At 44.1% G+C, this 16,728-nt stretch overlaps 1 protein-coding gene across 6 annotated transcripts in view; it reads left to right on the plus strand.

Annotated features, from left to right (window-relative positions):
• The window catches only part of ERBB4 (erb-b2 receptor tyrosine kinase 4), an 801,677-nt gene that overhangs the window by 653,957 nt on the left and 130,992 nt on the right, over positions 1-16,728 (plus strand). For all 6 annotated transcript variants that reach the window (XM_088667872.1, XM_060282295.2, XM_060282293.2 and 3 more), the window contains 3 exons: positions 3,761-3,893; positions 8,140-8,262; positions 8,653-8,751. In XM_088667872.1, coding sequence (XP_088523998.1) covers positions 3,761-3,893; positions 8,140-8,262; positions 8,653-8,751 — 355 coding nt within the window. The remainder of the gene's footprint in view (positions 1-3,760; positions 3,894-8,139; positions 8,263-8,652; positions 8,752-16,728) is intronic.

A 16,728-nucleotide genomic window follows, 5' to 3' on the forward strand; every position in this document is an offset into this window, starting at 1 on the left:
TAAAAACACTTAGTAATAATATATGTAAGCAATTAAGCTCCAACTCCTGATTCTGACAGTACCATAGGGACAGTAGATGTTTTTGATGCTTTGAAATGGCTAGAAAGTTGATACATGCTCCCATGTTGAGCCACCTCATGTACCTTTGCAATATTAACTTTGAACTTTCATCTTGATTTGGTATGTGTGCCTGTACAGGACTGAATAGCAGATGTTACAAAGGAAAGGAAAATATTGCATACCGTTTAAATAAACGTACTCTTGATCTCTTCTAGATAACTGCCAGCTCACTGCTTATCACTCCTAGTTAAGGAGTCAATACATTTATTTAAAATCTTCCATTCACAACTTCCTTAATGCAAACAAGTAAGAAATATTCCGTTGCATTATTAATTATTATTATACCCCATTATTCCTCCAAAGAGCTCAGAGCACCTGCTTTCTTTTCCCCGAGTGATTCCCTGTCCTGGCAGGATATTGGGGCAGATCTGCCTAGCTCTAGCAATAGACTTCAACTGTTTCCACTGGCTGGCTAGTTGCTTCTGTGGTGGTCATAGCTGCCAAGTCTCCCGTTTTCCCCAGGAAATCCCTGTTTTTCCAGCTGTTCCTAGCTGAAAAAATGGATTTTTTTGTTTTTCCCCAGTTTATTCTGGCGCGGCGACCATTTTGGAACTGGGCAGAGCATGCTCAGAAGCGGCTTTTGATGCTGCTCTGCCCAGTTCCAAAATGGCTGCAGTGCGACTTCTGGCGTGGCAGCCATTTTGGAACTGGGCAAAGCAACATCAAAAGTCACTTCTGAGCATGCTCTGCCCAGTTCCAAAATGGTGGCAGCGCTACTTCTGGTCTGCTATTTCCGGCCGGTCCGTTATTTCTCTGACAGCAATTTGGCAGGTATGGTGGTAGTGGTGGATGCAGTTGCCACCAGCAGCCAACTAGCTGCTATTCCCGACCTAGGGCTCTAGGAGTGCTGTCATCACGTTGCAGCTGCAGGAAGTGGAGGCACTGTCCCTAAAGGGCTGGGTCACCTACACTGTAGTCTGAGGAACAGTCCTTCCTCCGAATGAGGTCTTGAGCGTGAGCTGGTCCTGGAATGCACCTGTTTAAACAGTTAAATGGCTGCAAAAGTCCAATTGAGGCAGGCACTCTAGGGCTGCCTTGTCCACAATGCCAAGGAAGGACCCTATAGGAATCACAGGAAGACATGGGCAAGGTGGTCACAGAGGACCTTAGGCGTGTCTGTGGTTGGCAGCAGCAGAGGAAGTCAGTCAATTTGAAGATACAGGGCTGGCTCTAGGGGGTAGGCTGGGTGGTGCCGGGCGCCGGGCCAGCAGGGGGGTGTTGCGCGGAAGCCCACCAGCCGCGGCAAGAAACGGGGGGCGGGGCGGGGCGCCGGAGCGATCTCCGCACCATGGCGCCAGGGTGCCCCGACATGCTTGAGATGGCCCTGGGAAGATACCTCAAGCCCCACAATGGGCTTTGCGATAAATTTGCAACATGGGCTTCTTTATCTCCCCCAAAGACCTTGCCTGTCATGGAAAGATGGTTGGTTGACTTTTGTCCTTTACTTTCTATGGGTCCCTTTATTTAAGCTCCTTCCATTTCTAGTATCGTAATATAGCAGAAATAGGGATTCATTAAACCCAAGTGACAGGTGTCCTTTAGCCACTGTTTCCTGTCACGGGTTCTAGTATCATTTTTTCCTGTGCACTGTGGAGTCCAGATATATAACTGGGACCTCAAAATGTTGTCATGACCACTAGCTTCCACTGCCCCTGGTAGATCAGTATCCTGGATTTATTATGTCTTTTGTTCCTACTTCCTGGTACCAACTGGATACCACACCCAATTGGCCAGTGTGGTGTAGTGGTTAAGAGCGGTAGACTCGTAATCTGGGGAACTGGGTTCGCGTCTCCGCTCCTCCACATGCAGCTGCTGGGCTTGGGCTAGTCACACTTCTCGGAAGTCTCTCAGCCCCACTCACTTCACAGAGTGTTTGTTGTGGGGGAGGAAGGGAAAGGAGATTGTGAGCCGCTTTGAGACTCCTTTGGGTAGTGATAAAGCGGGATATCAAATCCAAACTCCTCCTCCTCCTCCTCCTCCTCCTCCTCCTCTTCTTCTTCTCCTTCTCCTCCTCCTCCCTGTGCAGGAGTGAGGTGGGAACAACAGGAGCATTGGAATTATTAGTCCTTGGAATAAGAGCCTGTTACAAACTGCAAGGCTTCACTTGCCTCTTGCTCTCTGTCTAGAATAGGCCTTGGTTCAGGAGCAACTGGTTGTTTATCATGCTAACCAGCGACTCAGCTATACAGCTGCAAATATAACGTTTTAAGTGTGTTTTAATTTCTCCGGATGGCCAACCTTGAATATGTTTGTCTCCATCAGATACCCTCAGACCACTCTGTCTGCTCAGTGTAAATAGTAATATTTACGTTGGCCTTAGTACTGGGTAGGAATCAAACTACTGTACTGTATATTTAAAAAGTTAGTGGTAAGTATTTGTCCTTAACTTGTATAGGCCTGATTATTCAGCTTAGAAGCACATTATACCATGATAATGAGACTATGATAGTTTGTGCTTACAAATGTCATAATGTCAGGTCACTTTTTGTGGCCTTTCATGCACCAAGGTCAACATGGCTATTTAAAAAATGCACCAGGGAAGGTCTGGACTAATTAACTCATCCCACACAGACTTTGCTCAGCATCTTAAGACATTGAACATTATTAGTGACACTGGAAGGAGCATATGTTATGGGTCAACTGCTGGCCTCTATCACTTGTACAGGTAAAGAAAAGTCACCTTAGAAATACATTTTTCTGCAATCAGTATAAACTTTTTTTCTAGTGTTTTCAGGTTCATTTCACATGTGCAAATAGGCACATGACCTATTGATTGTAACAAACATCAGATGAATATTATGTCAGGGAAATGCTAGAGCCAGCAACCTATATAGAAGGCTAGAGGCTAATTAAGTTTGTGCCCAGTGCAAAAGATCTCAAGTGTCGTCAATGCACTCTGGGACAAAGAAGCAGCCACTGCTATTCCTTTGAAAATGAAAAAGGACAGCAGTCATCTTCCCCGACCACTGGTCCTGTTAGCTAGGGATCATGGGAGTTGTAGGCCAAAACATCTGGAGGGCCGTAGTTTGGGGGTGCCTGCTCTAGAGGGCAGCCCCTGACATTTCTTCCCTAGGAGTGTGGAGAGACCTGCAGTGCCTCCTGTTCGCTGATCGGCAACTGTAGGGGTGGAATTAGGGGCAGGCTGCCAAGGAGGTGGCAGATCCAGCCTCCAAAGAGCATGCCATAGCTGTTGCTGCCACAGTGGCAGAAGCAGCAGTGGACTGGCCTCTGGCAATGCCCTGGCAATGGTTCTACCCAGGGTAGCAGTTTCTTCATGCAAGTATTGTGGAGCATCTCTCATTGGCATTTAATGTCAGAGAGGAGCCACTCACTGTGAATCTTTGTTTCTCCATTCAGTGTTTTCATTTGTCATCAAAACATGGTGATTGTCTGCCTCCTCTCTACACAGCACCCTCCTTCCCCATCAAAACATGCATGATGGCCTGCTTAAAAAACAAACAACAGAACAGAATGTGATAAAGAAAAAAACTTTGTCACAAATCGTACTGTGTTTTTGTGTGATTTGAAATGTTGCAATACTAACTTCACAAATCCTTACACTTCACAAAATTTAATTTGTAAGCATGCACGCAAACTCGTTCCTGTGACCCACAGTTAACTGTTGGCTCCTGATTCACAGAACGCCCCTGATAGCTGCCGGAGTGATTGGAGGGCTCTTCATCATCGTCATTCTCGGCTTGACGTTTGCAGTTTATGTGAGGCGCAAGAGCATCAAAAAAAAGAGGGCTTTGCGAAGGTTCTTGGAGACTGAGGTGAAGAGCTTTTCTTTCTTCTGCAAAGAAGCACTAGATACATACAAAGACATTTCTGTCCAGCTTTGTCTAAATTGTTTTTTATTCTCCTATAAAGAGTTGTTCATGAAATTCTTCCCATCCAAATTTCTCTACTGATAATGGGGTACCCATTATGTTGACTATGTAGAATTAGTGTGTGGGGGTGTGGGTGTATTCCCCCCACAATTGTCCCAAACAGCTTGCTGAACTTTTAATGAAAACCTGTCTCCAATTTTACCTAAACACTTGGGACCCTCTTCAAATTTTGCCCCCAGTTAGTACTGAGTCCCTGAATGCCCTTTCCCCCAGCATGAGTTTCTCCCCCACTACCTTAAATTAGTTTGAGATTAAACCATGTATTATCCTTACCCATTTTCCACAAAAACATAATTATTTTTGAGGACTGGTATCATTGAGTATCCATGACGATAGGTCTTGAAATGGGTTGCAATCAAGAGTGCTCATATCAAAATTTCAGGATTGTGAAGCTGAAGAAGACCAGATAAATTTAATTTGGGGGGAAATTGACTCCATATGTTTGTCCACTGCATGAGAGTATGAAAAAATGTTGCCAGCTGCTGCTTGTCTTGTCACTGCAGCTCTGTGATGGAAAAAGTTGCATGAATGATGAATACATGTTTTATGCAACCCTTGAAAGTGCAGATTGCCAACCCTAGTTGGTAGGAGCTGGGGAAGAGGTTACTGAAGTTATCTGAAAGCTTCATTTTTTAATGATGGGCTGTGAATAAGTTTTCTTCCTAAGGCCCCCTGACATTTAATGTGTGCAGGCTCCCAAGATGCATTGCTCTTGCTTAGAAACTGCTTGTTTCAGTCCAAGCTCAAAACATGCAGTTGGCTGTTTTGAGCCGTTTAGCAAGTTTTTCAGAGTGTACAGGTCTATGCTGTATATGAACAAAAGACTGTCAACATGATTTGATCCTGCTTTATCTGAACTGCTTGACCTTTAGAAATCCAGCTTTACTTTGCAGTTACAACTGGAACGGAAATCTATTTCTTCTCAGTTGTGTTAGCCTTAGATGAAGACAGCTTTAATTTCATAGCTGTCTAAAGCAAATTCCTTGATGAAGTTGTAATTCTGTTGTTTTCTCTCTCTTAAAATTAATTGATCCACCCTTGATTTGACTGGCTTATAGCCATGCCATAAGTAACCAGTTCAGAAGAAACTGGCCTTGCCTTTTATGTTTAAAGAAATCATATTATTTTTAAAGAAATCATATTGTTTGGCTTAAGCATTCTAATTTTGAAATGGCTTTAAGGATGCCCTATGTGTTATTTTGAATGAATAGGAGAGAATATCCCTCTATGTTTAATCTTCCTCTGTAACCCTAGAAGCACTCAGTTTGGTTATAGTGCCAAACTCTCAAGCCTTTAACATTTGGCATCTGATTTCTAGAGGCCGTCTGCCAGCTGAGCAAGGTATTTTGGCTCTGCTGCTCTTGCCTTAAGGGCCGTTTTCTCAGCTTGCTTTGCTGCACGAGGCAAGTGTTGTAGGAAATACTAATGATGCAGCGATCATTTTGCAACATCCTAGATTGAGCTAAAGCTTCAGATTTTCTCCACTGTGCAACTGATTATACAATATAAGGAGAATGGATGATATGATCTGATCTATTATAGTTATCTGTGCACACAGAGAGAAATATTTTGAGTCAAATTTTGATGCCTGAAAATGGGATTAGTTTGGGCACAGTGAAAATTAACTGGATAAAATACTTGGAAGTCATTATCAAACAACTTTTGCCAACCTGGTGCCTTCTAGATATTTTGCACCACAACCAGCTCCAGGTACCCCAGGCAGCACAGCTGTGACAGCTAGCACTGGTTGCACACTGCATTGTCTTGCAGTTAACATTATTAAAAAAATCTTGCTGAATAATACAATAGTACAAGCAGGGCTTTTTTCAGCCGGAACTCACTGAAACTCAGTTATGGCACCTCTCAGGTGGGCACCATTGCCATTTTAAGAGAACGAGGGAGGCATTCGTGGTGAGTTTCAGCACTTATTTTTCTAGAAAAAAACTGCACTGAATACAAGTGTGATGAGGGACATAAGAGGCAACTTGAAGCGTTTTTTGTTGTTAAAATCAGAGGCTTTTGAAAGGTACACTTCTGTAAACAGGGATGTAAAGAAATAAGGGGACAGATTTCCTTTCATCAAAAAAAAAAAGGAAAGGAATGGGGGGGGAATCAGGTAACTTTATGGAGGCTAAAACTGCCAATGACTTCTAGTTATGATGGCTTTACATTGCTTCCAGTAGACCGGAGTCCAATGGGACTTAGCCCCAACCCAGGTAAGTGGGCATAATATTGCGGCATCGTAATTTCAAAATCTGGAGACGTCGTCAGATGGTAGCACATCTTAAGTATCCAATCTATAAGATGGCCAATATTTAACTAGTTCTTTTAAACATATTTATATGTACTTAGTATGATTGCAAAAAATAATTAATTAGATGAGTATGAGTATATTTGGATACTGTAACTACTATATTTTTAATCAGAATTTGTACATATAACGTTTAACTTCCTTTCCCTTACACCTATTTTTAGTGTTTGGCATACATCTGGCTGCTTGAAAGTTAATTAAGGGAAGCAGAGTGTAAAAATTATGGTGTCAGGCTTATGTCTATGGCTTTGTTCTTTGCTATTTGTTTTTGTTCTAGATTAATAAAGTAATTCCCAGTTCCCGATAATTTTTGCCTGCGTAGCGTAGTCTATATACAACTAATTAAGTAGTCCACAATGTTCACAGAGGCATGATAATGGTGCTCAAATAGCAATGCACAGAGCACTTAGCCTTGCAAACAGACACTTTGAAACACTGCAGTGGTTTCAACCCAATTTGAGCAAGAGTAGCCCTTAATTATTTTTCCTTATCCTGAAAGAAGACAGGCTATTTGTCAGGGTTTAGAGGCTAGTCTTTTCCCATTTATTTTTACAGAAATATATATTCCCAATCAAAAGTGCACTGTATAGTTCTAATCAACTGACAATCTTCTGACTGAATTCCATTCACATGGTTTGTTGGATTACAACTCATAGCACATGGAACAGCATTTGTGGGGGCGTGTGCATTTAATTAAGGGTCTCCAGCACCATGTAATTGTGAAAAATAATGCAACCTCCCCCATAATCCCCTTTCTTTTGAGAAAAAGCTTGGAGTGAACATTAATCTTTAAAACAGACTAAAGGGTGGTGGATCAATTAAATATTAAGGTGCTGACTTTTTATAATGGCTTTCTGTTTATGTTCTTGGGCACCTTTGCCAACTTCATGGTCTCCAGACGTTTTGGACTATAGCCAGCCCCAGGTGCTGATGAAAGTTGTAGCCCAAAACATCTGGAGGGGTCCAGGTTGATGGCGGTTGCTATTGGTTTTTCATTGTTTTCTTTGAGTAATTACAATTATAATTTGAAGCTTCCTTAGGGGCATTTTTTAAGACTGAAAGGTGGGGTATGTGTGGTTATATATATACATATATACATATATACATATATACATATATACATATATATACACATACGGTATCCGGAACATAACATTTTGAATAGCACTTGATGTCATACTGGCAAATACCGTGTTTCACCTACCATTTCTCTATGGATGAGGACAACCCTTACCACTTACTAGATGGTGATGAAAAGAAAGAAACTAGCTAAATTTCTTAGAGCATTCTGGGCAGAGTACTTAGATATCTAAATGTTTCCAAGGCCTTAATCTTACCTGTACATTGAAATGCTTATTCATTTGAGCAGTCTTAATAAACACAATCTCTTGTAATCTTTGCAGAGATAAGTATCAGGATAACACCAAGTTGGAATGGGAACCTACGGTTTATTTGATGGATTGACATACCGTGTTTAAAACAATATTTTATGTAATCTGTCATGATTGGTATTTTGGTAGAAACATATACTCAGCCATAAACATCAAGTGACACCTGAGATTGCATTTAAGTTTGAGAATGCAGAGTTCTTCCAAACCAGTGGGTCTGCTGCAGCCTGAGATGGCCTAAGCCTTTGGAAACCACTTAAAGGTTTTATTTACAATTTAGAGCGAAATCTATTATGTTAAATAATTAAAAATTACAATGGAAACTTTATTTTAAGGAACAAACCGTTGCAATTGGCATAGGGACTTGTCACTTTACACTTTCCCCCACTTTTGTATCCAGCATTCACTAAACACCAATTTTATTTTGCAGCTGGTGGAACCCTTAACCCCTAGTGGCACAGCCCCCAACCAAGCACAGCTTCGCATTCTGAAAGAAACAGAGCTGAAACGTGTCAAAGTCCTTGGATCTGGGGCCTTTGGGACTGTGTATAAGGTATGTGCCTTTGATAGACTTAGTTCATCTACTATGTGTCTCTGGTGAAACCTTCAGCCTATCTGGGCAACAGGATAGTGGTGTGTTCAAGGGGTTCCTGAAATATGAAGATACAGTGCCTTTCGATTATACTTATGCAACGTAGAACTCAGTGCCCAGCTCCTGTGTTCAACTGCTGTATTCAGTTCTCAGAATTGGACTGCTCAGTATTCTGCAAGGTATTTCAGTTAGAAAATGTAAATTGGACTCAAAGGATCACTTACCTCAAAGTACTGAGACCAACTTAGGCGTGTGGCAAATAACAAGGTTCAGTTGATTTCTTTTTGAAAAAAATACTTTGTAAGTAGCTAATTTGGAGTTACAGTTTTCTTCACTTTTTCAACATCTTAGGGCGTTTGGGTTCCTGAGGGAGAGAGTGTGAAGATTCCTGTGGCCATTAAAATCCTGAATGAGACAACTGGCCCCAAAGCCAATGTGGAGTTCATGGATGTAAGTAATGGATACCCTGTTCCAGTGATGCATGTTCACACATATTATTTGTGGTTTACCTTCACAATGGCAACTACTTCTTCCAGTTAACACACTCTTTCTTCATGGATTTGGTGGCCAAACTCTCTGCACTCAGTAGGCATCGAGTGTCCACCTAAATATGGTACCAACTCAGTGTTCCTCAAGCTCACTGAACTCTGGCCCACTTTGTTGCTTTATCACTCTGAAACAACACAGTGCCAAGTGTGTGTTGCACAAATGAGCAACAAAGAACCCTACACACAGTCAGGCTGCTACTACATATGGGGATCTGTGGGCTGGGGGATTAATCCCTGTATTGGGTTTAGACGAGGAATGGGATCTGTTACTCTTAATCTATTGGGAATTGTGCTAACCCTTTGCTAATCACCTGGAGATCTACCAGTAGATCTCGGTCTGCCTTATGCCTGTTCTCAGCGTGAACTGCAGCAGGCGTACAGCAGTCCACACCATCTATAATACCATATTCCTCAGGACTATTGTGTATTGGGAGTGGATGGGCCACGTACCTATTTTGTGAGCTGGCTTTTGTGGGACAAGAATGTTTGCTTTAGGGGATTGTGGTAGGGACAGCGTTTAAAAGCAAATCACTTGAGAAAACGACATTTATACCTTGGGGGGGGGGGTGTTCTTCAAATTTTATTGACTACTTGAGATAGAATTATTTGTTTGGTGCAATATTTCTCAAGTTCTGTGATGGCAGCTGGAAGGGAGTTATGATGTCTTGGGAGTAGACAGGGGGATACAATCCTGAAACAGGGATGCCTTCCACACAAGTGAGGACATGGGTAGATTGAATATCATCTGGTAAAAAATTGTAACCCAAGAAAATCCTTAATAAAAATAATTATTTTTTTAAAAAAATCTTTCATGATTCAGATTTGATTTGGGGTGGGATAGGGTAGTCTGCATCCCAGCATGACTGGAAAGAGTTGATGCTTTGTCCCTGAATGCTGTTTTTGAAGGGAATCAGCAATAACTTGTTCTCTGCTGTGGCTTTGTTGGTGTTTAGTCGTTTAGTCGTGTCCGACTCTTCGTGACCCCATGGACCAGAGCACGCCAGGCACTCCTCTCTTCCACTGCCTCCCGCAGTTTGGTCAGACTCATGTTCGTAGCTTCGAGAACACTGTCCAACCATCTCGTCCTCTGTTGTCCCCTTCTCCTAGTGCCCTCAATCTTTCCCAACATCAGGGTCTTTTCCAGGGAGTCTTCTCTTCTCCTGAGGTGGCCAAAGTATTGGAGCCTCAGCTTCAGGATCTGTCCTTCCAGTGAGCACTCAGGGCTGATTTCCTTAAGAATGGAGAGGTTTGATCTTCTTGCAGTCCATGGGACTCTCAAGAGTCTCCTCCAGCACCATAATTCAAAAGCATCAATTCTTCGGCGATCAGCCTTCTTTATGGTCCAGCTCTCACTTCCACACATCACTACTGGGAAAACCATAGCTTTAACTATACGGACCTTTGTAGGCAAGGTGATGTCTCTGCTTTTTAAGATGCTGTGGCTGGCTTTGTGTGCTTTGAGAGTTTTGTGTTGCAACCTCTGATCTGTAGTAACACACATGTGGATTTGCACTTGTATATGCAGTTCATCATAGTGTATGGCCTGGTGGTTGCAGGAGGTAATTGGCGCCACCATTTTGCATCTGTCTCTGCCTTCCACTAGTTTGCATTTGATGCTGATTGGTGGATTTCAGGTTACCGGGGGGGGGGGGGGGGAGACAACCCAGAATATCTTGCAGACCTGTAGATCACAATAAAACACCTGGATCTTTCTTGGCAGGGGATTTTTGCTCAATCTCCTTGATCATTTTGGTTGCCCTTTTCTTAACCTTTCTCAGCTCTGTGATACAAACTCTAGAACTTTACCCTTGCAACTGTTAAGATGACATTTCTCTTTGACAAGTGGAATGAGTAAGCAACATGTGTTGTGGCAAATGTTTTATTCTGATTCGTATGCACAGATGTCTATTTTACTTTAGCCCATTAGAGCGACAACAGAAAAGACATGCAAGAGTGAATTCCTGTTATTCTGCAGAAGACAAAGGGATTAGCCGTAGGAGCCATTGCTTTTTGTTTAATCTTTTAATGGTGGCAGAAAGAAAATGAAACCAAGGAGTGCTTTGTGACCAGTTGGGCCCCTTTTAAATGCTGTACGGCTAAAGGAGAATAGGCCGTGGCAATTTGGCAACTGGGCTGTCATTTCAGTACCCTTGAAAACTTTCTAATGTATCCATAATGACTATAATGACATAATGCATCATGCTAGTACATGATGTGGGCAGCCCCCTCCTATATTTCTCTCAACAGGGGACATTGAATTCAGTAGAGAGAGAAAAATCCCTATGTTTGAATGGTACCTTTTCCCCCTAACACAGCAAATACTATTTCTCATATGTCTAACTCAAAATCTAATTTCAGTCCTCATCTTTCCTTTGTGTCCCGTTCTTTCTTTCTTTTTTACAAAGATCTCTTGTAACAGATAGCTAAAGCCACCCAAAAAGTCCATAATTTGGTTCACGGTTAAATTAAAACTAGAGCAACTGCTGTAAAGGCTTGCCTTCATTCAGCTTACTTATATTCTTCAATGCACAATTGCATCATATTGCCATTATTAGTAAGATTGCATCATTCCTCTAAGGTTGTAAATTCTGTGGTTGACTTCACCTGAAAGGCTTCACCTGAATACCTTAGAACTTAGCTATCTAGCACCTCAGTTTTAGAAAAAGTCCTTTTTCAATGCAACTGAAGTTTTATAAAGAACTCAGCAAAGATTTAGGTTACCAGAGCAAAACAAAGCAGGTGGAATTCAGAGTAGCACTCAGCAGATTACCCACCAATGCAAGCATTTCTGTGTTCCTGGTGGAATGATCTCCTCTTTCCTTCTCCTTTATGTTGTCCTGGGGCTTCTACCATCACCCCAGAGATGATTGGGGGCATGGGGGGGAGAGAGGGGAGCCCCATAATGCAAGGGGGACTTGCAACACTGGCTCTTGCTAGCACAGCTTATTAGTTGAAGCTGGTCCAGTGTTTGCAACATACTTCTGCTCTGCAATTGTCTTCCACAGGAACTGTTTTACGAATGCAGATTTAGAAAGGAGGTGAGATCTGTTGCAATATGCTTTGCTTAACTAGTTTGGCTAACCTTTGTTGGTTATATGATTGTTTAGTGAAATAATGAGAAAGGGAGAAAAACCAATGTCAGGAAATTATAGTTTAAAATTGGGGAGTGCCCTTAAAGCATTGACCTCAAATTGTGAGTGTCTGCAACTTTGCTAGCTGAACATCCATGGCTTTGTATCTGTTATACTGTATAATGGAGCAATCTTTTTACCCTTGCAGTTCATGCCCTTGAGGTTGCTTTGGTTTATAGCCTCCATGATGGGTGATGCAGATGTTGTTGTTGTTTAGTCGTTTAGTCGTGTCCGACTCTTCGTGACCCCATGGACGCCAGGCACTCCTGTCTTCCACTGCCTCCCACAGTTTGGTCAGACTCATGTTGGTAGCTTCGAGAACACTGTCCAACCATCTCGTCATCTGTTGTCCCCTTCTCCTTGTGCCTCCATCTTTCCCAATATCAGGGTCTTTTCCTGGGAGTCTTTATGGTCCAGCCTTCTTTATGGTCCAGCTCTCACTTCCATACATCACTACTGGGAAAACCATAACTTTAACTATACGGACCTTCGTCGGCAAGCTGATGTCTCTGCTTTTTTAAGGTTTGTCATTGCTTTTCTAAAAAATTTAAAAAACTTGGAGACTTGGGAGGCAGTGGGTGGAATGTGAATGTCATTCACCTTACAAACATCAAGGTATAAAGCATCATAGTGTTGTGTCTGTGAAAGAAAAGGCAGGTACTAAGAGACCCACCAATTGGCTGGGTGGAAACTTTTTAAAAAAACAACACATTAATTTCTGTGTTCTATGAAGTCTCCCAGCCCTCCTCCTTTCTCCTAATACATTGTAAGTCAATTGACTTGAGATGTCATGAATTTCTAACTAGCCACGAGGCTGTTGCCAAAAGCCGATGGCTTATCATCAAAGCAGAGATATCCTACATGCCATGGAGTGCACTCCTGATTAGAAAGTAAAATAAACTATCCAGGATACTAGTAGAGAAGGAAATCAATGAAGTCTGACACATCTCATCAGGCAAAAAGAAAAGAAACAGTCTTGCATTTCTAAAAGGCGATGTTGCACAAGCTGTAATTTTATCCAGGGTTTTGATCCACTTACAAGTTTAATCTAACCTCTGTGCACTTAAATGTTTCATTATCTCTTCGAAAATAATTAGGGGTTGCAAGCAGAAGTCTGTATATGTAGAGTTCCTTGGGAGTCCCCAAGCTCATTGAGGTGAAGACAGCTTGACTGATGCTTGTCAGCCAATATTGGGCCAGGAGCTAATAATAGAAGGCCCTGCTGCTTAGCTAGGTGAGAAAGTTAGCTTGGGAAAAATTAAACGGAAGGTTTTTGGATTTATGATTTGAAATAAATTTCCCATTCTCATTTGTTTCCTGGTAAGAGAGCCTGCAAAGGGAGTTGGTCTCTTTTATGGTTTTATAATTAAGATCGAGGGGATTCTTGACTTCCTCCAGACGTATTGTGGCTCACCAATATCCCTAGAAATAGCTTTTCATGTCCAAGGAGAGTGTTTTGTTTAGTGATGCATAAAGATAATAAATAATACTGACCAGTGCTCTTGCAGCTGCCACTCCTGCCAAGCATGCAAGAAATAAATTAAGTTAGCTCAAAGGGGGTTTGATGGATAAAGTGATTGCAGAGGGGAAAGAGAGAAAACTAGGCTTGGCTTGCTTGATGAATGCAAGCATCAGATTTCTCCCCACCCCCAAGTACAGAAAAAGAACAGACATGTTTTATTTTGTAAGGCATTTAAGACCATGATGGTTAGAACTCTGTGATCAATAAGCAGAAGTTTCAATAAGACTGCCCACTATGTTGACAAGATTAGCCAGTGAATAGAGGCTTTTCCAGAGTGGCTTCTCCACTGTGAAACAACTACCGTAATTTCTGCTAGGGACATGTTGGCCTCATCTTGAACAGTTTCGGGGGGGGGTCCATAAAGAATGAGGACCTCATTTTGCAACTGGAAGGAATGATTCTGTTTGGTCGGTTTAATCTCCAACCCTAGGGTAAACCTAGGGCCATATGGGTCTCTTACAGGATCAGTTACTTACCTTGGGAGTTCAGTTTGCAGATTACCCCCAGGTTGTTGATACAGTTGTGACTTCCAGGCAGAGAAGGTTGCTGTCAGTGCAATGGAAATTTTTGTCCTTTCTGGAGATGCTAGGCTTGAGGATGTTCCTACGAGCTAAAGATGTGATGTAGCAATGCCTCGGAGCAATCAGCCTCTAGAAAACCAGAAACCTGGTTACTAGTGAAAGTTACCTGCTTTTAGATATTTTGCAGGAAGACAACGAAATGTTCAAGGCAGTGTACTCTTTTCTGCTTTAACTATATTTTAGACAGACAAAAGAAGAGAGTATTTCATCGTCCAAAGCAGGCATCCCCAAACTTCGGCCCTCCAGATGTTTTGGACTACAATTCCCACCATCCCTGACCACTGGTCCTGTTAGCTAGGGATCACGGGAGTTGTAGGCCAAAACATCTGGAGGGCCGCAGTTTGGGGATGCCTGGTCCAGAGCATAGGTAAACTTTGGAATTGGCTACCACAAGATACAGTGATGGTTGCAAATTTAGATGGCATTAAAAGTGAATTAAGAAAATTCATGGATGATAAGGCTAGCAATGTTTCACAGTCATCCTATATAATAAAGTCCAAGTGTCTCTGCGTCCAGTCCCTGTGTCCCTGAGTTTGCGCTACTGCACATGTGCCCCACGGACACAGGGATTGGACGCAGAGACTGGACGGACACACGCACGCACTCTCCCCACCCCCACCCCTCTGCCTCCCGTTTCCCTGCGGTCGCCAACCGCCGCTCCCGGCCGCTAAAGCACGAGGAGGAGGAGGCTGCTTTCCTCCTCCCCCCTACGCTCCCCCAGTGACCAGCAGCAAGCGGGTGTCGCGCACACACACGCCGCTCCCCCCCCCCTGCCTACCGAGGCTGAGTGTCTGACTGACTTTGGTTGGCTACGGCGGCAGCCACGTAGCGCTGCGGCGGCCGCCGCCGGGGGGGCGAACGACGGAGAGCGTCGGTGGGAGCAGCCGCTGGAGTGGCAGGGCCTAGGCGTGGTCCTGAGGTGGAGGCGGCGGACAAGGAGGGGGCTCGAGCCCAGGGGGAGGGCAGGAAGGAAAGAGGGCCCTGGCCGCCCTTACCTTCCCCCCTCCCCTGCATAGGCATGGACCGCGGCAGCGGAGGAGGAGGAGGCGGAGCGACAGAGGAGCAGCAACGGTGGCAGCCCAGGAGAGTCCCGGCACGTGTGGGTGGAGAAAACGAGAGGGGGAGAGAGAGAGAGCGGGAATGGGCGGGGGGATTCACATGTTCTGGCACCCGTTAATTTAACGGGCTTCAAGATACTAGTTCTCTATAATGTAGCAGAGGGTGGGGAGCAGCGGCTGCGCTAGGAGGGAGGGCCAAGCCACGGTGTCCTCAGGGGGAGCCCTGCTGCATTACTGCCTCCGGGACCCTCACTATCAGGCTGCCCCAATTCCTGCAGAGACCTCCCCATCCAGCCCTCCCCTGGGTCCTTGGCAGACCATCCACCTGCATCGTTCTGACTTGCTTAGCCCAAGACACCATGTTGGGTGGTGGTGGTGGTTACAATTGGCCATTGACATATTTATTTATTTATTTAATAGCACTGTGGTCACTGCTCCCAATTGGCTCAACAAAAACCAGTAAGAAAGGAAGCTAAAAAGCACAGGCTTTTAAAGCAAAGTTGTTCGTAAGGGTGGAATCAAGACTCTCACATTTATACATATCTGATACGTGGAAGACAACAACCTCCCACCCAAGGAAACTCAAACAAAGATCCCTGGGCATTTTAGATAAGATATCTTTATTGTCATTGTCCCCTTGCGGGAACAACGAAATTACTCGGTTGCTACATCCACTCCGATAAAGCATTCCGCATAATCCAAAATTACAAAAACCTAATTAAAAACAGTAAATATAATACAAAATAACAAGTGTCACAGTGGCCGGAGCGGACTACTTCAGAGTAACGACGCTACCCAGCTCTGCATTTTATTCTTTTATTGGTGCTGCGTATTTACAGTGCTGAAGTCATTGCTATTTACACGGAGTGATGTGGTCAGTCGGTTTCAGAACCTCCTAATGGCTTTTGGCGCGTCTTTCTCCAACACAAAAGCTTTGGCAGCCCCATCCTCTTTCCCCTCCTCTTTCTGCGTAATTCCGGAGTTGGGGGGATGGGTCTCCCGCCCTTATTCGCCCCTTCCTGTCCCACCTGGGACCCTGGCTCCTCTACCTTGCCTGAGCCTCGGACACGACTTCCTGCTTCCCCACTGGAATCGGAACTCTCTCTGCTTTCCCCTGTGCTCGGGGATTGGCTTGAACTCAGGAGGGGAGGGACTTCGCGATATCCCCTGTCCCTCACATCCACCCCCCTCCCAAGCTCTCCTTCACCCCTCCCCAGGTCCCCCCCAGGTGTCGGTGACGACTGGAAGCCTAAGAACTCAGTGCTTTCCGAGCCCGTTGGTGTGAACACCTCCCCCCAGTCCTGCAAGCCCCCCCCTTCCGCCTGGGAGGACGGGAATCCCAAAAAGTCTGTGGCGTCAGAGCTGGTGGGGGTAAAAATGTTCTGCCAATCTGCTCCTTCCTCTGACTGGGTGGATCTCGGTGACACCCATACCTCATCCTCTGGTTCCTCAAACTCCGCTTCCCAGCGCCATGGTGAACTGCTCTCCCGTGCTTCCTCCCCCTCCCCCTCCCTTTCCATGTGCCAGGGCTTGGGTCTATGGGGAAAGAGGGCGTGAAATTCTTCTACCAGGAATTCCTCCTGTATC

This window comes from Zootoca vivipara, chromosome 1 (assembly GCF_965207765.1).
Source record: "Zootoca vivipara chromosome 1, rZooViv2.hap1.1, whole genome shotgun sequence".
Taxonomy (NCBI): Eukaryota; Metazoa; Chordata; class Lepidosauria; order Squamata; family Lacertidae; genus Zootoca; species Zootoca vivipara.